Below are 24,575 nucleotides of genomic sequence, written 5' to 3' on the forward strand. Positions count from 1 at the left end.
AGCAAAACAAATAAGAGAGAGCCGCAGTGAAGGATGGTAAGGAAAGAAAACTCCTCTGCAAGAAGCAAGGCACCAATTTCATTCCATAAAACCTCAAATCACAGAGAAGCATCCAGCAATGTCAGCCCTGTCACTCTGATGATGTCACAATGCCCAGCCTCTCCATGCCTCTTGTAGCCCTCAAGCAAGGAGGGAAATTACAGTGCAGCCCCCAGGCAGAAAACACTCGTCCCCTTTGTTCTAAAGCTTTAATTTTCTTGGCTGCTGTCTCCCATCCTTCTCATGTCCTTTGTGCTGTTCTCTATCACATTATTAATTCATTTTTCCAACTCCTGACTTTTAAAAATCAGCTATTAATCCCTGCATCAAATTGCCATATGCATATGTATGCAGAGAAAGAATGTCATACAGATAGTCCTCATCCTACGACCAGAATTGGGACCAGAATTTCGGCTGGTGGTCATGCCTGATTTCATGATATTTTTCACTGCAGTTAAGAGAATTGCTGCAGTTAAGTGAATCACACAATCATTAAGCAATTCTGGCTTCCTCCATTGACTTTGCTTTTCAAAAGGCAGCTGGGGACATCACAGATGTGATCATATGACTAGTTGCCAAGCACTCTAATTCTGGTCATGAGACCCAATGGATGGTTGCATCAGTCGTAAGTGCGAGGACCAGTTGTGAATAACTTTGTTCAGTGATGCTGTAATTTTAAATTATAGCTAAACTAATGGTTGTAAATCAAGGACTAGCTGTATATAAATCATTGTTGATCAGTGAGCTGCAGAGTTCAGAAGTCAATTAACTTAATTTACTTGGGATATTTAAACAAAGACCTGAACAGTCTGTGTTTGTTTTCTTAAATTTTTAATTGTCATCCTATACTGTGAATTTTATATGGAGGACAAACCTGGTCTGAATGTTATCTATGAGTCCAGTTTTACACATGCCCATACCTGAAGCATTCAGTGGCTTCTTTTCTCTGCCTCAAAAGACAGAAAGAGTAAGCAGTCACAGCTGTCACAATATATAGCTGTGATGGTGAACCTATGGTACATGTGCCACAGATGGCACGCAGCACCCTCTCTGTAGGCAAGCCAGCCGTCACCCCAGTTAAGCTCCACCACGCATGCACTGGGTGGCTCCTGCCACCCAGCTGGTCGTCGGGTCTCTGCTGTGCATGCGCAAGGCGTGGGGCACATGTGGTGAGGCCACGCACACATGCGTGTCGGTGGGGGGCATGTGCAGGGGCCACGCACGCATTGCATTTTATGGGTTTGGGGGGCGCACACGCAATCGCGCACACACGCACGGACTTTGGGCACTCAGTCCGGAAAAGGTTAGCCATCACTGATATATAGCCTATTATGAACTGACAGAGATCTTGGAGGGATGTGAGCTGGATTTAGAATGGGCTAAAAAGGAAATACCAACACTTGTATTCTAAAATCTCCTTCCTTTGCTGAGATATAGCACCATCTGTATCTTACATTCAGAGTAATTGACTGATTTGCTATAGTGGTTCAAATTTAGGCAGAAGCATAAGCAAATAAAAGATCACCTTTTAAAGAAAAAAAGACAAACGCCCTTAGAAGGACATATACAATTAAGAAAGCTATCACACACACACTCAGACACTTTTCTAATGGACAGTCAATGCAAGAGTTTCAGAGCAGGGGAGAATGTGTTAAAAACACCTCTGATCTAGCAAAAAGCTTGACACCTGCTCTCTCTGCTGCTTGCACAATACCTTATCAGGCAGGCAGCCAAGGGAATTGAACTAATCTAATCGCAAAGCTACAGAAAGCAAGGAAAAGCATTTTTAGGCCTGACAGACAGAAAAATGGTCACAACCCAGCAATAACCTGTACGTTGCAAGAGAGAAAGAGAGAGAAACTAGCTGGAGAACTTAGATTTTTCTCAAAAGATAAGGATAAAATTCAATTTCTTCTTTTCCTCAGGCTTTCCACAGTGGAGCAAAAGATATTTAATTGACATCCAGAAGTTTAGAGGACAAAAATAGACCATGTTACATTTTGGGATATGAGAAAATATCCACCTGCCAACTTTGTTTCCTATTTCCTGTTATTGATTCCTAGCTCTGTCTCAATAATTAATAGTGTTAATTCACATCAAGTAATGAATTAATTAGATCCATGGGGGGGAGGGGTAATTCAGAAAAACTTAATATATGCTGTAAAAGCCACAATAACAAACAAACAAATCCAAGCGCAATAAGTACATATTCTTCTTTTGTGGAGCATTGGCCACTGCATCTAATGCATGCAGCAGTTTTATCCAGAGAAAAGAATATTAGACATAAAAGCAGGTGGGGGAAGGGGAAGAAAATGCAAAAATATCTGTACCATGTCTAAGATTTAAATGTGATTTCTCCCTCCCCCCCCTTATCATCACAGTTTTTACCAGTACTGTTAATAAAAAAGCAATACTTTGGCTGTGTTTAATTAATTGGGATCACTTAACACCTTACATTTAATCTCCTAAATATCTACCCGTTAATCTGATAATTATCACTTTTTCTAGGCCTATTATATCTGGGTTGCAAAAACCTGGACGAGCTCTAGATGGAAGCAAAATGTTAAAGTGTTCTGTGTTGCTTTGGTGCCCTCTAATGTTTGCCTGAAGTTTCCCATTCATGACTATGTTTCCCTTCAGAGTTCGGTTACTGTCATAGCTACAGAAGACAAGCTTCAGGAGGCTAATTTGATATGATTAATATTACAATGAACTCTGTTTTTCTCTGATGTTTTCTACCAAGCCTGGATCTTCTCACTGAAAGCACAAAGCACTTGCTCTTAATGGCTGACAAGGCAATTTTCAGCCCTCTTGATATCTTCTGAGTATATTAAGAAAGGGATACAGATTAAAGGATTCTCAGTGAGTCTTCCTTCCTGCATTTTCAGCCTCCCCTGGAGAAAGCACTATCCATTATCGACACAATACATCTTCCCCCTCCCTTCATAAATTAGCAAAAGTAGTATTGTCAAAAAAAAAATGCCAGCCTTGGCCCCTATCATGTAGTAGCTGTATTTACTCACCCAATATTGCTGTGATTATAGTTATTAGGGCTTTAGTCTACTGCTTCATCCAGAACTTTTCTTTTTCACCTTTGTTGTTGTTTTTTTATGGTATTTCAGAAATGCTAAAAAAAATAACCTGTCACTCCTAGATGAAACTTAAAAGCCTATAATATTGAGAGGCAGAGAGAAACTAAAGTGGATAGTATCTGTCAAACTCACATTTGCCATAGTGCCTGAACTGAAGCAGAAAATCCTGCAGCAGAAAAAAAAAATTGTTGTACGAATGTACCATTTTGTTAAAGTAAACTAACAGAATAACAGAGTTGAAAGGAACTTTGGAGGTCTTCTAGCCCAACCCCTTGCTCAAGCAGATGATCCCTATACCATGGCAGACAAATGGTGTCCAATCTCTTCTTAAAAACTTCCAGTGATGGAGCACCCACAACTTCTGAAGGCAATCCGTTCCACTGGTTAATTGTTCTGTCAGGAAATTTCTCCTTAGTTCAAGGTTGCTTCTCTCCTTGAGTAGTTTCCATCCATTGCTTCTTAGTCTGCCTTCAGGTGCTTTGGAGAATAGATTCCCCCCCTTCTTTGTGGCAGCCCCCCAAATATTTGAATACTGATATCATGCCACCCCTAGTCCTTATTTTCATTAGACTAGATATATCCAATTCCTACAACTGTTCTTCATATGTTTTTGCCTCCAGCTCGCTTTGTTGCTCTTCCCTGCACCCTTTCCAGAGTCTCAACATCTTTTTTATATTATGGCAACCAAAATTGGATGTAATATTCCAAGTGTGGTCTTACGAAGGCACTATAAAGCAGTACTAACACTCCATGTGATGTTGATTCTACCCCTTTGTTAATGCAGGGGAAGTGGGAGCTAGCATATTTCACAACTGTTTGAGATACCTGTAGTTTTCTGCTGTTTTCTATAAAAGTACCTGTAAGAGGTTCAACTTTTGGATCAAAAGATGACACACATTGCAAAATGTGTACACTGGCCTACAGATGATTTGGGTTTAGAATAATGCCACATATCAGCACCAATAATTAGAAATTTAGATATCAAACAACAAACTATTAGATACAAGTTGAGTTCATAGATCATAATAGTTCATGGTTTATTTAACAATCATTGAACAAGCCACAAAGGATGAGCTAAGCTATAGTATAGATTTGCTTACTCATCTACATGTTCATGTTATGTGATTGCAGTTTTGAGGTTCTCATAATACAAGTTATTTTTTTTCTGATCAGCTAGACAAATGAAAGCTACCCAGAAGGAAAAAATTACATTTGTGCAATAACTGAGCTTTTGCAAAAGATTAGAAATCTACTTTGAACCATAGTGGTCATAATATTCCTTAATATCAACAAAAGTTTCAGTTTAATTTATGGGATACCATTTTCATAAGTTGGAAATATGCAGTTCAGGATAAACCATTGCCAATTTGTGATGTGGTCAATATTCTAGGCAATTTAATTTAAGATGAGCAGCAAAGGCATATCTGACATTTAAAAGATACACAGTAAATATTATTAGATATATCTAGGCCCAAGCGTCACAATGAACATTTTTGAGATTGTGTTTGAAACCTGATGCAAAAGAAAATAGGATATAATTATTTTTGTACAGAGGCCAGTGTAGCAGGGTTGGGTTCTACTTACCTTTACTACCGGTTCGCAACAGGATCATGCACCTATGCTCGCTTCGTGCGCGCACGCACCTTGCTTCTGCGCACACACCTTGTTTCTGTGCACACGCCTTGCTTCTGCAAACACACCTTACTTCTGTGCACACGCAAAGCACTGATGACAACATCCAGGGTGGTGGGCGGAGCCTCCCGCAGGTTTTACTACCAGTTCTTGAAAACCGGTCCCAACCTACCTCCAATACCTACAACTGCAGTGTAGGTATTGGAGGCAGGGGTGTAGTTGCTCTGTACTTCAAAGGCAATATAGAGAAGCTAATGTAAGAAGGATTATTAGTACCAATGGGGAAGAATCCATTATCTGGGGATAAAAAATTTCCTCATCTCACTGCTTCTAAGTAGGAGAAAAACCATAAGGCAGACAAAGACAAGGATATTGTACTGAGCAGTGATTTCAGCTACTCTCACATTAACTTATATTCCTATGGCAGAGACTCTTATAAAGATAGATAAATGATTCTTGCTTGGTCATGTATCAAACTATTCTACTTTGAACACTCTAAAGCAAGAATCCATATTTAGTTTTGAGGATGCAGAAAAATGCAATTAAATGCATGTTTTCAGACATGCTGACAAGATTTTGTTCAAAGGGAAGAGTTAAAAGCAAAAGAAAATAATTTGTGTTCCTGAAAACAAAACCCAGATCTTCCACCAATCAAAAATGAAGAGGGATACTGACCTTGTTAATTCTATGGATGGGAGATGGGAAATAATGGAAGGGAACAAATGGTTAAATGAAAGGTTCTCTCATTCCTGGCACCAAGATGATGTGTTTGGATGAAAGATGGTAATCTGGTCATAATTTCAGAGCAGGACTTCAGACACTAAGCCCAAGTGCCACCATCATTTGTTTCCACTTCAAAAGTGTATTATAAGACCAAGCAAAAACACCTTTTTGAAAAACTCTTTTTGATACGTGGTTGTGTTTCCAATGTTGGAAATAGAACTTAAGTTTTTGAATCAACAAGTGGGCAAAGGATAGATCTCCATTTTGCCCCTGAGAGTGAGAAGCTATCCCAAATTTTAGCCCATTTTATTCTAAGTTTAAGATGTATGCTAAATCAGTGCACATTTCTATCCCCCAAAGATATATAACTGCATGATTATTAAGATTGTTATGTATAATGGAAGCCCAATAAGGAAGGTTATAAGGAAGGTTATAAGCTGAGCTGGTCTGAATCTTAGATTGTTATAAGGTCCCTCTGCAAGCCTTCAAATACAAAAGAGGAATGAAAACCATAACTATCAAATCAACAGATATCCGTGCCCTATATCTCCCTTCCACTCCTTCAGCTTTATTTTAGAATATATTTTTAGTTTGGTGAGAATGTATATATGAGAGCAACTAAGAATTATAAAGATGAGCTCTTGTAATTCTATCTTTATTCTAGGACTGATAGCAAAATTTCATCTTGTATCATTGCTGGAAAAGCTCAAAAGGAGCTCCTTCTACAGTCTCCTACATGATTTCACCATCTGTACAAGACCCTGGAATTTGGGCAACCCGTGGTGATCTTATCATGAGGTTCATTCTAATGCTAGCAGAATATTTGTGATACAGCCTGCATAATTATGCAGAGCTGGGTTTCAGTACCGAATGATCCATTTTGTTATCTCCCTAGAGCAGGGGTGTCAAACTCGATTTCATTGAGGGCTGCATCAGGGTTGTGTTTGACCATGGGGACCGGGTGGGCATGGCCAGGGTGGGCATAGGCCAGCTCGACATCACTCAGGCCTATGGTGGCCTGAGTGCTGTGCCAGCAAAAACAGATTGGGAGGCTGCAACAGCCTCCTGCAACCCTCTGCCAGTGAAAACGGAGCTCGGGAGGTCCGCACACTGGCAGAGGTTGCAGGAGACCGTCACAGCCTCCCGAGCTCCGTTTTCGCTGGCAGAGGCACCATGGGCTGGTCCTTTGCTGCTTCCAGGGGGTCTACGGGCCTTGAGTTTGACACTCCTGCCCTAGAGTCACCCATAGTACAAGTTTAAAGAGTGCATATTTTAGAATTCTTAACAATCAAGGCAATCTAATCAAGAATTCTTTGCATTAAAATAATGAATCTGGTAGAAGTATTCCAAGGATGCTGTCTTGCATAAAAAATAAAATTAACAATTTTGTTATAAATAGGAATGTGAATTTGTTTTCTCCCCAAATATATTTTAATACCTTGGGAAAGCACCACCCATTGTGGCATAAAAGCAGGGCTCTATGTAGCTAGCAGAGGGTTTGTTTTAATTACCATTATGTGGCTATGGGCTCTTTCAGATGTGGATGTGGCTGAACTAAAAAGGGATTTAAAGTTTTCTGTGCTGGTTTGCTTCTTGCACTATTCAGTCAGCATCAGTCTTGGATATTTTTTAAAAAAAATGGTTACTTTCATAGCTATATTTGATTTTCCATTCTTGGTTACATCTCCCAAGTCAATTGACTATTTAAGTCAAAAGAAATAAATATTCAAATTCTTTATAGAAATAAATATTCAAATTCTTTATACTGAGATACAGTACAATTTATACTTCTGTCTCCATTGTATATTGAACTGTTCATTTGACAAGACTGGATTAGGAAGAAAGACAAGGAAATCTAGGTTGGATAGAGAAGGGAATTCATTTCAGGCACTCAGTCCTGGACGCTAGACAACTGTTACCATGACAGAAAATGCCTGCGTTTAAGAGAATCCAGAGTTCTGAGATCTTGCCCCCTCTGGTGGCATCACTATGTATCCCAGTACCATTTTGAACAGAAAGCTGACATCTTTACTATGCTAGTAACTAAAATTAAAAAATTAAACTATTATCAAAAAAATGTAATCATTAAAAGGGGGGGGGAAGGCTTGAAAAAGTATGTTATAAATAAAATTCTTCCCTACCTTACCATTGCTTGAATGTTTGCTCCTTTGTAGAGAAAAACATAGTAAAGAAATGTTGACAGTCCCATATTGACAGTCCCTTTATTGCAAATCACCTACAAATTTTTCCTTCTGCCTGAAATAATAATTCTTTTAACTAGCCCTGTACCTACCCAAATTTCACAGTTCTTAATGATATAAATTTGGACTTGATAAAATCCAAATACTGATGATAAAGCAAAGAGCATATCCACTGTTAATCCAATTGTATTAACAATTCTACTAATGCCAGCCTAAAACCCAGTAATAAAAATACAAATCTTGTGTGATCTCTGAGAAGAAGTTGCCAAAATCTTGAACAAATTCAGTGCTCTTACTTTGACGCCTAGTTCTTAAAGTGGTAGTTTTCATTTGTGGGTTCTGACAGTATGCCAGAGCAAATCTCAAGCCAGACACATTTTATTTTTATTTGGTAAATTTCTACACTGCCCATTTCACCTGTGACATTACTCTTACTACATTTGTTGAACTATATAATCCTTGTCCAAACCTGTTTGCAGAAATTCTAGTATGTTTTGAAACCTGCCCAGAAAAAGCTTACAATTCTAATTTTTATTAGATAGTGAAACAGTATTTTATATTATGCTGTAGAGACTAGTTCCTTCTATTTGGGAAAAAGCAAATTAAACCATTTATCTGAGTAGTACAACTTCATGAACAAGTGGTTTTTCAATCATCAGATGGTTAACTCTGTTCCTAAAAAGGCAAGGTTTGAAGGTTCCTGCACTGATAGCTAAGATGAGCTTACAAACTTACTGAGCCAGGATACAAACTACATTATGCATGAGTCAGGTCTGCCTGAAAAACTAGGGCAATTATTTCTTCCAGATCCAGTTGATTTCGCACCTGAACTTTGGAACTGTGTGAAATGACAGAAAATGCGAACAATTGCATACTTTCCTATCCCAGAAAATATAGTGGGCTCATGAGATCTGTGGCAGACTACCAGAACCTATGCATTAGTAGTGGAAGAGCTGAGGGGTTGAATGGCCAGTTTCATTTCTGGAACAGCATTTTTGAATCAGGGTCACCTCAGATGGCAAGACTTGAATACCTGGAAATTCCTAACCAGCATGGCCACAACTGAAAATCTGAGGAATTTTAGAACAATGTCAATTATGGATCAAAATGTGCTGTGGTTTGTTTTTGCAAGAAATGTCCATTAAATTGTTTGGCAATTAAAACTTGGTTTTGCTGCAAAAGACACCACTATGCCAGTTGCATAATTACACATATGAAATTATTGCCCTTAAATGACAGGATTTTGGATATAATAGATCTTTAGATTTAATGGCAACCATGTCCCCTGTATGCTCTCTTCAATCAAGGTTTTAGGGATCCAAGATCTGATCCTTTCATTAATTACCACAACAAGTAACAGAATTTTGCATAACATGAAAAATATGTTGCATTTAAAATTGGCTAGTTGAAACATAAAGCTCAAAATGATTTGTGTATCCCAGGCATAAGAAAATAGTGTAATTTGGTATGAATCCCATTCTCCCTTGTTTTTCATTCTAATATCACAAGAGTAAATGGGTGGCAATGAAGGATACCACCAGCGAAGAAACATGACAAAAATTAGCCAAAGATATCATTTTTGAAATAGTTTAATGTTTTTTTAAAAAATCTCCCATAGGGTAGATTTGAAACAGTCAGAATTAGAATCCCAACATATCTTGGCATTCTTAGCAGAGAATCAATGTTCAGCTGAACTCAAAGGAACTTCAGCAATGTAGAGAGAGGGAAACAAGGGTGAACTCTCAGATACTATTTTTGTACTAGTATCTACTTAAAAATTAACAGACTCTTAGCCATTTAACAGCAGCAAGTGCATTGAATTCTTGAGAAGAACAAAGGAAGCATGACAACCCAATACAAATGATATTTTTCACCATGGTGTGTGTGTGTGTGTGTGTGTGTTTTCTGAGGTTTTCGCGGGTGTTTGTATGTAGGTCTTTGGTTATTCGGGTTATTATGCGGGAGAAAACCCGAATAACCAAAGACCTATATATATATATATATACAGAATATGAAGGAAGGGGATAAAGAAAACTTACTTTAAAGAGCAGCCATACACATCTTGAAAGCTCACAACAGGAGAAGAAGTAATCACAGACACCTTGAATCAGCAAAGGTTTGAATCAGCTCAAGAACCCAAAAAGATAAGCTCCCTATCAAATATGTAACAACATGGATTTTCAAGTCTTGGTATTTCTAAAAACACTCTGAACCCATCACTGGCTCAAGACACAACATACACCAAGTGCATATGCATGCCAGATCTTAACAAGCCAATATTGTCTTTGCATTTACCTAAATCTCTATAGCATTTGCTATAGGTTGTGTGGGAAGCACAGTGCTACATTCACATGTCTCTCTGCATACTAAAGCACAGCACAACCCATAAACAACAACCCACTCTTCCCATAGGCCACTTACTAGGGAATTCTGTAGTCGCAACTTGCAAGCTGTACAGTGTACGGCTGTACAGTGGTGTGTTTAACTGCTGCTTCCTTCTTAATACATTGCTGCAACTTTGCTCCTCACAAATTAAATGGGCCTTGATTGGACCTGCTTCTGTACTGGTTTGTTTGAAAAGTTTGTAAACAGAAACCAGGCACTAAACAACAGCCTAGTCGTATGCTTTGAACAGCTAGAATACCATTCAAAATGGCTGTTTTTATGCTAGTCAGAACAGATTTTCGTTGTTCCAATCTCAATTCAGAGCCTTTGCTTGACTCTTGAATCCGACTGTTCAGAGGTTGAAATATTTCCCACATACCCAGTAAACAGACTCTATAAAATCACTTAAGGCCATCATCTTCAAAGGAAGGAGGAGAAAAGTGTTCTTTTGGGGTTGTTTTTTTTAAAATAAATTTTGGTGCAGCAATGGCAGGAGACTTTAATAGAAGAAGGGTTAACTGAAAATCTGTGGTCAGGTATGAAATGAAAAAAGTGAAAAAGCATTGCCTCCAATGTATGCATATGTTAATGCGGAGTCAGAGCAATATTTTTAAAATAGTCTTCACCTTTTGAATTGTAATGATACTTTATCAGAAGAATAAATGAACATCAAAAAAAAAAAAAAAAACCTGGGAGAAAATACAGAGCAATCAGTTGGCAATCTAGACTACAGATTTACAAGGTGAAAATTCCAGACAGAATAGAAACTATGGAAAAATCTATTTTTATTCTGTTTAGTGCTGTGAAAATTAACAGCACTAAATTTAAATATGTGCCCAGTTAACATGATGAATTACTAGGCTAGTATAATTTGATAGAGCTTTACTAGAATAAACTAAATAAAATACTTATTGCCAAAAGCATCTTTAGTGGCAACAGGTATAATAGTATGAATTACATCCAGGTGTCTCTCTATATCAAACAATAAAAAAAACCTTCCAAATTAAAGTCCACAAAGCTATTTAAACTTTATGAATGACTCTAATTAGAATTTAAAATGTAGAACTGTAATAATTGTCAGCAACTTTGAAGTTATGATAGTATAAGTTGATTTAAAAAATCTTAACTGTGAAAACAATACAAGGGAATACAAAGGCAATCAGAAATCATAAAAATGAATTCATAAAACTAAGATCTACAAACCCATACACCAGTTATATGGTTATGCATTTAAATAAGCATAAGATTAAAACAGTATAGTTACATTTTAATGCCACAAAGAATAAACTAATTACTAAAAGCCCGAAAAGGACTGCAACACAGAAATGTAAATCTTAACATGGTAATATATTGTTGCATGATGTTTGATTGGGAATATGGAACGTCCAGCAAGTTTTAAATGTATTTATTGGACAAGATAGTGCTACCATTATAAACTATGAATTTAACATATATTCCTTAGCCTTTTCTAAACTTACAGGAGCCAGGAAGGTGTTTTAGTGTATGCCCAACACTTCTGACTTTTATAAGTAACAGTAAATAAGTGACAATGATTAATCAGCCTGCCTGTAGATAAATAGTCCTTCTATGAGTATCCGTAGGTTGGAAAGCCCTTGCTTGACTACAAGCATACTCCACCTAAGCCTATGAAGAAGAGGTAGGAGAGTAGCAATGACCAGGCCCTTTCAGTGTCGTATAGCACTCTTCTTTTGAAATGTAGTCTTCACATTTCCCCCAAAAACTGCCTCAGACATTGTTGGATTTTTTTTTTGCCCTTAGGTGTTTTTAATTGAAAAGGAAATTTTTGGACTTTTGTTAAAGTTTTTATTTTTATTTTTGTCCTTGGGGTTTAAATTGTGTTCGGATTTCTGATTTTTAGCTTTAATCTCAGCTACCTTTCTACCATAAACTGCCCTGACCATTTTAACTCCATTGTATGCAGTTCAATATAGCTCTGACTGCCAAATTCTACTTCAAAAGAATGTTAGCATTTTTTTTAAAAAAAAAATCAAATTATACAAAATTAAAAAGAATATGCAAATATGCTTTGAATTTTTTAACTGTAGTAATTCCAAAATTCCTCAAGAGAACCATGCTGAACAGATCTTGCTGGAAATGGATTAAACATTCATACAATAGGCTACTTGCCAAAATTTGTATTTGAGCAGCTGGTTATACATGTGGCAAAACTCCCAGAAGCTGAGGTGAGCAGCCCACCCCTTCTAAACTCCTCAACTTTCAGAAGAATTATCTTCACAGAAGCACATCTCATATGAGATATTCTAACAAACCTCAATTATATTTTTGATAATTGAGCATCTCTATAATTTAACATCCTGCCTGTTCCCTCTCTGGTCATAAACTCACACACTAAACTTTCAGGAATTATTTTTATTGGGAAAATGCAGTTCACATACACAATGCAGAGTTGTTCAGAAGGAAGTGCCTCTAGACATATTTGCAGCTACAGTAATCTTGGTTGGTAGCAGTCATGTTGTGCAAATGTACCCTGGTGTGACCACAAATTTTAGTGTTCAGTTTAAGTAATTAAAACTATTTCAAGAAATGTTCCGTTGTGATATGCAAGTATATTTGGCCTACTATTATTGTAAAGTCAAAGGAAAAATACTGTACAAGGCCACTGATATTTAAAGCATTGATTAAATTGTGTCTCTTTATGCCAGGTATATGTAGCTGTCCTAATACAACCAAGTTCACTTTCTCACATTCTTTGGCTCCCCAATGGGCAATCTTTTTACTTCATCAACACGATTCTTGTGAATCTGGAAGGCTGGAGTCACCCAATGACCACAGGAACACTGCTCACCATGCCAATGAAAAGAACCCAATTTTGATGTACATTTTGGGCACAGGAGCTGCAAGAGAATCAGAGAGAAGGGACAGTTGATATTCTGTCTGGCCTTTTCCCTTTAAAAAACAAGCACGGAACATATGGAACTCTTAACTTTGAAACTTTTTGTGAGTTAGATCAAATCAATTGAAACTTGGCCTCCTTTTTTTTTACTGCCCAATTTCACAAATCCTATACTCCTAGGTGTCTCTTCTTGTAAGCGCACACAATAATGTGTGACCCTTAGAAGATCATTTTTTAAAAAAACCAAAACAATCCAGTATGCTTCTTCTCACAATTTGCTTTGGTTCCTGATTTTAAAACATCCTATCCCAACCCCCTTGAAAGCATTCATCTTGTTCCCTGATACCGCCCACCTCTTCCTGGCCTCTTTTAAAAACTTCAGAAAGTGTGTCCTCCATCTGGCATGCTCTTGAAATCTGCTCTGAGGATCATTGTCTCAGAATTCCCTTTTGTTCAATTTTTCTCTCTCAGTTTCTAATTCGCTGCCCAATCTATACAGGCTTCATATCTTCTACCAATACTGTCCTTCTTTCTAGGCCCATGTGTGACATATGACTTTTCAACTTTTCATTTCTTCCAAAGCCACATGGTTTGTTTCCTTGAGAAGAATGAATATGTTTTTGATTTGATGTTTAAATACTGAAGGAAAAGGTGCCATAGGATAATCCAAAATTAATACAGAGAGAGAGAGAGAGGGAGGGAGAGAGGGAGAATGAGAATATATATTGTATATGTGTATGTGTATTGTATATACACACACACACAACCCAACATCCTGATATAATAAAGGGGGGCTACATTTCAATAAAATGTCTTGATCTATATTTTCTTTTTACTGAATTTAGTTTACTAGTTAATTTTCCATGAAGGAATATAGAATAACCCATCCATATGTATACCAGTAGATTCCACATGCTTACAATACTCTGTCACCTATAATATAGTTGTCAGTGGAACTTTGTTCAGTAATATTTTTTTTGTGGTTTTAAAATAGATACAACTCTATGATTCTATTGCTGTAATTCCATTTGTTCTGATATTGTTTCATTTAATATTAATAGCCTAGGTAAAGAGGTTGCTCTAAAATAATCAAGATGTTAATTTTTCAAAACCAAGAGTCATTTCCTTTCCTGTTGACCTAAAGTAAGGGAACTATGAAATTTTATTATGAAAAAGGTCTCTCCACCCTGTCCCAGCTACATGATAGCACTGACTGAATTTTGTATCAATTATCTCTTTTTAAAATAACTCTTATTGAAAGCTTTTATTACAATACTATTTTACTATTACAATAGTAAAACCAAATGCAAACTAAACTCAAAGAAAGAAAAATAGGGAGAATACTGCTAAGAAAAAAGAAAAAATATAAGTCATCACAAAAAGTATAAACAAATTTGATATATATTTCACCCTCCTATATGGTTACAAACAAATATCTCTTCCCATTGCTTATCTGCATACAAATCTATAAATCACCAATTTTTAAATCCTGATGTCAACAAAAAGTCTATAAAGGGTTACCAGAGTTTTATAGAAATATGTTTTATTCTAACTTTCATGAAACAACCTTTATTTTCATTCCTTTTATTTCAACAATCTTGAACTTTCATTCATTCAGAAATTGTTGTAGGATTTGTTCTCTCTTCAATTTTTCTTTTTTCCATTCCAAAGGTTTCTTCAAGACTTTAGCAAACCTCTTTTGTAAATACAGTAAAATCATTATCTGGGTCATTCTCTTGGTTTATTATTTGTAATTCCACTTTGATTTTCAAAGTTTTAACCTACTTCTTTTGTGCATCCAGTAGAAAAACATTGTCAGAATCCTTCTATTGTCTCATGTTTCCACTTTAACTGCCTTCCCTATTTTATAATCTACGCTTTTTTGTTACCCAGTATTTTTTGTTATACAATTTTTGCATCAGGTAAAATTTGTTTTGTATCTTCCATTCATTCATTAGCATCCATGGAAGCAGACATCACTGGTGACATTGCTGATAATATAGCTACTAATTTCTGGCCCCATATATCAATTATATCTCTGAAGGATTCACATTTTAGAGTTAAACAAAGGACAGCAAGAATAGAAAGCAAAATATTTCCATCCATTAATTTCACGCTGTAAATTACTGCCATAAAATGAATTGGAAATAATTTTACCTTGAGGAAATCTGCTGCAATGCTGCATTTTCTATACAGACAATGTAGCAAAAAATCTGATGTTTTTACAACCTTTCACAATACCACAATGTCTCAAAACAGTTTGTGAGTAGATAATTCTCTTCGAATAGATTTAGTCATCATTTATCAGTTACTGTACAAGCTCTAGCATATACATATTGAATGAACTTTGGGGCCAGAGCAATGCATGTGTGAGCAGCTTCAATTCTACTGTGGATCGTGGATTAATTTAGGGAGGATTCACTTCAACATGGTCCATCTGCTGCCAAACTGGTCAGAAAGCTAAACAGAGAGAATGAACGGTATCAGGGAAGGATAAGTAACTCCTTTTCCTAACATAAGTCAACCTTTGGCAGACTTACCTGGATGACAGGTTGTAGAGAGTTAAGCATACTTCATCTAATATGCAAGCTACAAGTGCTATTCAAATCATTTAACGTATATATCAACATTAAAATAGGTCACAGCCTATATCAGATTCTTTTCCTCACCTGTCCTTCTAACACTCCTAATAGTGCTGCCTCCATCCATTGCACTGGCTCAATAAAGTAAGAAGTACAGTTTGATTGACCTGCATGGCCTAAAGGTCCAGGTTCTGAAACTTTTTTGTGAGCAAAGGCTGCAGGTCCTTTGCCTTCATCATGGGGTAAAATGCTTGAACTACGGAACAGCAAACGCCTGTTTATCAGAAAGGAAAGAGCACAAAGTCATTTGAAAGGATATCCAAGCAGCATTGCTACCTGGCATTTGCAATAACTTTTTTTTACTTATTAGAACAAATGAGGTGGAAAAGAAACATATACACATAATCCTCGACTTACAACAGTTCGTTTAGTGACTGTTCGAAGTTACAACAGCACTGGAAAAAGTGACATGACTGCTTTTCACACTTATGACCATTGCAGCATCCCCATGGTCACATGATTTACATTCAAATGCTTGAGAACTGGTTCATATTTATGACCGTTGCAGTGTCCCAAGGTCACGTGAATCACCTTTTGTGACCTTCTGACAAGCAAAGACAATGGGAAGCCAGATTCATTTAACAACAGTGTTACTAATTTAACAACTGGAGTGATTCACTTAACAAATGTGGCAAGGAAAGTCGTAAACTGGGGCAAAACTCACTTAATGAATTTCTCACTTATCAACATAAATTTTGTGCTCAATTGTGGTCGTATGTCAAGGACTATCTGTAGACACAGAAATCCTGATCTAGAATTTAAAAAAAACTAAGAAAAGTTTCATTGTAAAAGTTCTACATTTCAAAACAAATATTTTCTTAATTTCTTCTTTTAAGCATAATGGCACCATTTTCAAATGGCATGGAATTCCCATATACTTTAGAGAAAACTAAAGATAAAGCACTTACCATCAGTGAGGGGACTCTTTTCAGTAACCAGTTAATTTGAATTATCACTAGATGGAGAACTACCTATTGAACAGCCTCCACAACATAGAGATTAAAATAGTATTGTTGGATTTGGATCTCCTTATATCCTTTGCATATTGTGAAGCCACAATATCAGGATGAGCCAATTCCCTTTTTAATATACTGTTCAGGTTATTTATGTTAATTATTTTATTAGAAAACATTTAGAAGCTCATCCATCCACTATACAATATCATCAATGATAAACATTCTCCAAGAAGTGTGGATTTCCTTCATGGACAGCAATAACTTGCTCTTATCTTCAAAGCTCCTTGCTACCATCTCAAATAATCCATACTTAAAACAGAAAATCCATTTACTTTCAGTTTGAAATGTCTTTGATAGATTGCAACACTATTTCTGGTAATAAGCTTCAACCTCCACCTACCTGGTGCACCCCCTACCACAGGGGTGTCAAATCGATTTCATTGAGGGCTGCATCAGGGTTGTGTTTGACCTCGGGGGGGGTAGGGGGAGCATGACCAGCTCGATGTCACTCCTGTCAGGGGCACCTGTGGTGGCCCGAGCACTCTGCCAGTGAATACAGGCTCCCGAGCTCTGTTTTCAGCTGCCACGGCCTCCTGCAATCCTCTGCCAGTAAAAATGGGGCATGCAGCCCTCCCGAGCTCCGTTTTCACTGGCAGAGGGTTGCAGGAGGCCGTGGCAGCCAAAAATGGAGCTCGGGAGGCCGTTTTTGCTGGCAGAAGCACAGCAGGCTGTTTTCCAGGGTGGCCCGTTGGCCAAATCTAAGTACCCCGTGGGCCGAATCTGGCCCCGAATCCAGCCTTCAGTTTGACACCCCTGCCCTACCACATATTTTCCATCACTCACTATGATATTCAGCACTGATATACTACAGAGAACAAGCCGAACCTGATTAGAGAAGACCTGTGTGTTTTATAACCAGATCATCAGTATTTTAGGATTGAATTCTAACCAACCCAGTCTTCAACATTTCAACAAACATCCATTTAACAATAGTTTCTTGCAAGGTAAACTACCCTTCTGGTAGCTATTGGGTCTAACCACATACAATACTTATCATGTATGATAAAAACATTCAGCTGCAAGCAAAAATGACAATTTCTTCCAATAAATCTGTAAGTGAACAAAAGCTGACACAACTCCACATGGTACAAATTTAAACATTACAATTTTCTGCAAAAATCTCTGCTAAAATTGCCCCAAACTGGTCAGATCTACAAAACAGAACCAATGGATCACTGTAAATAAACTACAGTCTATATTTGGAGTAGTTGTCCATGGATTTATTTTATTTATTCATTTATTTGTATCCTACCTTTATTATTTTTATAAATAGCTCAAGAGGAAGACATACCTAATGCTCCTTCCTCCTCCTTTTTTTCCCCACAAAAACCCTGTGAGTTGGGTTGGGCTGAAAGAGAGTGATTGGTCAAACCTGATCAGACAATTCGCCATCTAAAGTCAGCAAAAGAAAATCTTAATAACATTTAGAAACAATGATTTGGACTAAGGAAACAAACACTGAACTATTTGGCTACACAACATTCTTTTGGAGAAAAAGAATATCTTGCTCAAGTATAAGAATTGGGGTGATTCTATTATGCTTTGGGGTTGCATCACAGCTAGTGGTAAAATATTGTACATATGAGGAAAAAATGGATTCTACTAAGTATCAACATATTCTAGAAGTCAGAGGTCAGCAGTCAATGAAAAAACTGAAGCAGAAAAGAGATTGGTTATTTCAACCAAACATCAGTCTGAAACATATCTTTAAATATCCATAAAAAAGTAAGATAAAATGGGGGGGGGGTTGAGGAACATAAATAATGGCTTTCACAGTCCCCAGACTTGCATATCTATAGGGAGATCTATTTGCAGAAGTATGTTTATATCATTTAATAGTTGTGTCAACTGCTTTTCACCTAGGGATTCACTGAAACACACACTCTGACCCAAATTTTTGCATGCATCAGCTGTAAAGCTTTCTCAAAAAGTCCTTTTGCCTAGACTATGATTAATTCAACATTTAGTCTGTTTAAATCCCCAACCAATTTAACTGCATTTAGAGTTAGCCCCTTGGTTGCAAAAGTGTTAGTGCTCCGAAAATTGCTATATACTGACCTCATAAGATACTATTCAATAAATGCTCCTCTAGAGCCACGTACCTGCATTTCCTGCACCTGTAAAAAATGTCATGATTTGGGATTTGATGTACTGTGTTTGGATCAATTGCGAAGACATGACCAGGCAAACCTTCTGTCTCTGAAAACCAGAAACAATAAGGAGTTTATATACTTATAATGAAGCTTCTCTGAAAGTTTAGAGCACTTCTTTATTGCAGGTATTTTACATGTAGTCCTAATAGCAATATTCCCACAGAAGCATACAATAAAACACATCTTAAAAGGATGGTTTAAAGCTGCAACAAATTATCCCAAGAGGGCTTTAAAAGAACTAATATAGCTAAAATCTCCCAAGTAAGATTTTAGCCTTTATTAAAATAAGTCCACCAGGGTAACTATAACATTTCCAATTCAATATTCAGATACCAATTTTATGAGAATGCTGGGAGAAAAAAATCACATAAAAATGTAATTAGTCATGTTTGCCCATGTAAAAAAAATTAGAAACAGGAGCAACACTGTAATACTTATATTAGATTCAAGAAAAGGTGACAAAACATTTTGAATTTTTACAAAAAAATTACAAATGAATTAAAGAGAAGATATTTTGCCACAGTACAATAAACTTTAGGTTGTCCTAGAGGCAATGACTATTCCATTGACAAGACCAACAATTCCTGGCAATAATTTAAGAATTTGCCTTTCTGGATAAATTTTGCTTCAATTCCAACCAGTTTAGAATTCTCAAAATTTTAATGCCTAATCATTCATTCTTTTCTCATGGAAATAAAGGTGATAAAAATGCAGTGAATCTGATTAGTTCGGTTCTTTTGTAACATTGCATAACACATAACATTCAACATAAAAATATGGAAAGGTATATAAAATATTTTTATTATTTTCAATATTATTTTCAAGCCTGGTGGCTCAGCAGACTGATAGCATTGTGATTAACACCAGCTGTCTGCAATTACTGTAAGTTCGAATCTCACCAGGCTCAAGGTTGACTCAGCCTTCCATCCTTTCTAAGGTAGGTAAATTGAGGACCCAGTTTGTGGGGGCAATAAGCTGACTTTGTATAAATACAGAAAAGTATGAAGGCTATTGCTAACGCATTGTAAGCTGCCCTGAGTCTCTGGAGAAGGGCGGCATATAAATCAAATTATATATATATATATATATAATCAGTATTTTTATTTTTCCGTTTATACAACTGCTTTTTCAGAAGATTATTTTCCTCTCACTAGTCTATTATGCAGCCTAATAGTAAAAGGTATTATGTATGAATAACTTAATACTGGTATCAAATTATGAATAATTTACAGATACATGATTTAGAATCTAATAATTGATATATAGACATATTACTATATAAACCTGCACATCTCTCTTGACAAAAAGGAAGAAGGCAAACATAGTTTTACTTAATTCATGCCCAATCTGAGTACACAAATACTCAGGTAGTCCTTGATTTAAGACCATTTGCTTAGCAACTATTTGAAGTTATGACAGTACTGGAAAAAAGTGACTTACATTCGGTCTTCGCACTTGCGATCATCACAGTATCTCAATAGCCATGTGATCAAAATGCAAGTGCCTGGCAACCAACATATATTTATGATGGGTGCAGAGTCCCAGGATCATTTGCAACTTTCCCAACTGGCTTCTGACAAGCAAAGTCCGTGGGGGAAGCTGAATTCACTTAAAGACCATGTGATTCATTTAATGACTGAAGATACACTTAATCATGGCAAAAAGTCATAAAGGGCACACAACGTAATGACTGTCTTGCTAAGCGATGAAAGTTCCAGTCTCATTTGTGGTCATAAATCGAGGACTACCTATACATACATATCAAAGAGATGCAAATTAAAGTCTAAAACATTACATATCAAAATTTCTTCATTTTTATTTTGTATTTGAATAGCAGAAATTAAACATGGCGAGCCAAAACACTCTGCGTGCAACAAAAAGAATGTAAACAGAATGCCATCCTCTAAGGACAAGAATGAAAAAGGTAAATTTTACCCTAGACAGTAAGAATGCTCAAGATGACAGAGGACAGGACTGTCTTTAGGTGGCTTATTACCAGTGCCCACAATATTGAAGCTCAATGTGAAAGTGTTAGTTGAAAAACATGATGGTAGAAAAATCAAGAATTTCTTCTGAAGAAGACAGATTAGTATTAGTACTTTTGTCACAGACTAGTGACAAAAATGCTATCATTGGGCTTAAAAATAACTATTGACTTATAGTTCAGTCAAACACAAAATGTATTTTTGCATCCCGTGTATTAATTCTCAGATACTGAGTTGTATCTCTGGATGTCTTCAACTATCCCCCCAAATCCTTGAGTATCTTAACACATGAGAGAAGTTTAGTTAATCAATAAAAGCAATGTCTGTTGAGAACTAAACAGGCTCTGCCATCAAAAGCAAAAAAGCTGGAGGGAAAAAATGTACAAATAATATAGGAGCCACTAGTAACCTTTATATAATTTCTTTTAATGCACTTGTCAGAGGCTATTTTTTGCTAGGATAGGTAGGAACAAGAAAAATGAGAGATACAACATAGCTAATATTGCACTTTAGGGCGGTATACAAATTCAATAAATAATAATAATAATAATAATAATAATAATAATAATAATAATAATAATAATTAGTTTTCTTACAGATATTGGGATGTTTCATAGAAGCAGTAAACACATGTTAAATATCCTTTCAGGATTGAAGTTTCATCAGATAAGCTATCTATAATATAATTAACATACTGAAGAGAAAGGCTATTACAGTTCTGCTTACTGCCAATATTAAAAGGATCGTAGCTATCAAAATATAGCAATAAAAGTACAGTTTAATGTAGATAGCACAACATCTAAGTAATGGAGTGTATATATTGTAATTTCTATTTGCCTTACCAGGACAGTTCTCTGTAATGTTTTTCAAACGATACTGCTTATAAATAATACTGCTAACATCAACCTTACAACCCATTTTTTCATAGAGTTGCAGTTGCCACTCAAAGCCTTCATTCATCCTAGAACAAATCAAAAGAAAACTGACAGATCAGAGAATGTATATTTTAACCTTCATGAGAAAACACTTTTGCCAAAGAAAAAATAAATCATACTTAGCATCAGGTTTGATGGCTTGAACAAAGGCATAGGCCTCTTGAAAAGTAAGATGATTAGTTTTCATTAAATAGGCAGTCACAATAGCAACACTTCGACTAACTCCAGCATGACTGGAAAAAAGAACAGGAAGATGTAGTGAAGTATTGTTTCCCTTACATATACCACAAAATATATCATTCCTGCTTTTATGCTGTTTTTCATAATGCATTTTTATTCAGGATCAGGAAGCAGAAGGCTGGGCACACATCCCTCATAGCATTTTTGACAGCTGCATTAATATAATGCTACAGAATCAGGTAATCTAATCTTTCTCCAGTTCCCGCTAGACTGCTTGGATGCAAAACAATTATTATGTATCCTGATTATCATGAAATCTCCCACTTTTCACCCCTAGCACATTTTTGACATTACGTGACAGGAAGATTCAGGTTGGTCTTTACTGTAATGTTTGGATGATGGCAATTCTACACTAACAATAGTTTATTCGTACATTCTGAACAAAAAATAAGCCCCTTAGAGTGTAACAGAAACAACAGTGTACCATTTAATCCTATGAAAATTGGGGCAATTTAGCATTTGTCATCAACCTATCAGTGATAATAAAAAGAAACTAATCAAGGAAATCTATATTCTACATTCTACATTCAAATACATTTTATTGATCAGCAATTATATTAATCAGTGTTGGGCAGAACTTTTTAAAGCATGTTTTCAGAACTGTGACTGACAAAAGGACCTTACCACAAGCTAACTACAGCTTCTCTAAGACTTGACAGAGGAGAAGGCAAAAATGAAAATTCAGGAAAGAATGCCAGCAATTTAAAAACCATCCTATTGCCTGGGTTCACAAATCGCAATAAGCCATCATATGACTCGTGTTTTTTTTTTTTAACGAGAATGAAATATGAGGTCAATTACTGTGAATTTTAAAGTGGTTTATTACACCTTGGGAGCTTTTGCACACTCGGCAACAATTCTCTGCGAGTGTATTGCAGAATTTTTAAACCCTCCTCACCTCCGTGCAAGTTAAGTTAGGTTAGGCTTACAAATATCTCAAGCACTCTTTAATATTACACAGCGTCAGGGTAAAAGGAATACAAAGGCGGCAGCTATTCTGAGCTCATACACAGTGAACTCCAAAGCTCAAATGAAGTGGGCGGGGTTTTAATTATGACGTAACAAAGACCATTTGGGAGGTTTCCTAGGGAAGGCGCGGAAAGCGTGGCCTCTGTCAAATTGCGGCTATATAAACGCTCCACGGAGAAACGCAGTATTTGAACTCGTTAAGTATTTAAAAACAGAAAAACCTTAAAATCCGATTGACGCATTATGCTCTAATGAGGGCAGAAATTTTCTTCTACGCCTTCAAGAAGGCCAGGCTGTTTCTTAATAGCTGCACTATAATCAAGGATTTAGCTATCCTGGTTTCTGCTCCGAAACGTTACTCAAAGCTAGCAGAACAAGAACGTGGCTGGGGGCTTTGGCCGGTCAGTCCCAGGTCACAAGCCACCCCGCCTCCCAAGCAGTCTCCTTAGGCCGGGGGCTCACCAGCGCACCAGGGCGCTTCCTCCGCCCTCCAGGACTTGGCTAAGAAAAGCCACGCACTCGTCCAGGCGACTCAGCACGTCGCTCTGCGGCCGGTCCAGCGCCTGCACAAACAGGGTGCTCTCGAAGGCCGCAAGCGCAGCGGCTCCGGGAGGCTCCGAGTCCACCTGCAACAGCGCCGTGACGGCTGGCTTCTCGGAACCGTCTGCCGGGCCAAGATCGGCGCCGCTCAGATACAGCCGCGGAAGCACCGGCACCATGGCCTTGGCACGGCTAGGAGGAAACGACGGAGGCTCCCGTTGCCCCGCCCTCGCAGCGCCCGTCCTTGTTCTCCGCGCGGCCGGCGTGTGGCGGAGAATACAAAAGATGAGCCCGGGGAAGTGGAGACTTCCAGTAGCGGAAACGACTTCTGAATTCCTTTAAATCAGAGGTCTTCAAACTTGGCAGCTTTAAGACATGTGGACTTCAACTCCCAGAATTCTCCAGCCAGCTATGCTGCTGGAGAATCCTGGGAGTTGAAGTCCACAAGGCTTAAAGCTGCCAAATTTGAAGACCTCTGATTTAAATTGTCAAATTGTGCAACTGTGAAGATGTGGAACTGTGTAGATGTGGACTTCAGCTCCCAGGATTCCCTAGCCAACATGGCTGGCTCTGAAGGATTCTGGGAGTTGAAGTCCACGCGTCTTACACTTGCCCAGTTTAAGAAACATTGGTTTAGAATATCTTTTCTCTCTCCCCCCGCCCCCACCTCCTCCTCCCATTTAAAAGAGAAAACAAAATATATATTATTGTTTTCACTCGTATTGTGACCCAAGATCATCTCGGCCCTGGCTAGTAAAGGGGCCTTTAGGAAAGAGGTAACATTGGGTGAATTAAATAAACATGGTCGATAAACGGAGAATCTTAATGTCAAGCACGCAATTGCCTAATTTATGACTCCACTAGGGGTGCTGTTCTTTATCAATGTTTATTTTCGAAAATGGGCTCAAAGTGATGTTATTTTGTATTATTTTGGGGGTAAGCAATGTTAGATGCAGTTCAGAAAAGGAGTACAAAATTCTGAAGCAAATTAAGGAAAAGAAGACACAGCTAAAACTGGTTTACACAAACACTATTTACTATAGATCTGTACTTTCCTAACTTGGCACACACCTTCCTTCCACTATATACTATATACACTATATACATTGAATCAGGTGAAATTCAGCCGGTTCTATCCGGCTTGGGCA

At 37.4% G+C, this 24,575-nt stretch overlaps 1 protein-coding gene across 1 annotated transcript; it reads right to left on the reverse strand.

The window, feature by feature from the left end:
• Positions 1–11,899: 11,899 nt before the first annotated feature.
• On the reverse strand, positions 11,900–23,705 carry LOC139311007 (dual specificity protein phosphatase 12-like). The gene is made up of 6 exons (XM_070935325.1): positions 23,350–23,705; positions 21,798–21,911; positions 21,586–21,704; positions 18,708–18,804; positions 15,617–15,803; positions 11,900–12,948 (listed from the first exon to the last, which is right to left on the reverse strand). Exons 1-6 carry the CDS (start codon positions 23,604–23,606, stop codon positions 12,787–12,789), a joined length of 936 nt encoding a protein of 311 aa, XP_070791426.1. The 5' UTR covers positions 23,607–23,705; the 3' UTR covers positions 11,900–12,786.
• Positions 23,706–24,575: the final 870 nt, after the last annotated feature.

The sequence above is a fragment of the Pituophis catenifer genome, unplaced genomic scaffold (genome assembly GCF_029215685.1).
Source record: "Pituophis catenifer annectens isolate HBS135680 unplaced genomic scaffold, rPitCat1.0.hap2 SCAF_2, whole genome shotgun sequence".
Taxonomy (NCBI): domain Eukaryota; kingdom Metazoa; phylum Chordata; class Lepidosauria; order Squamata; family Colubridae; genus Pituophis; species Pituophis catenifer.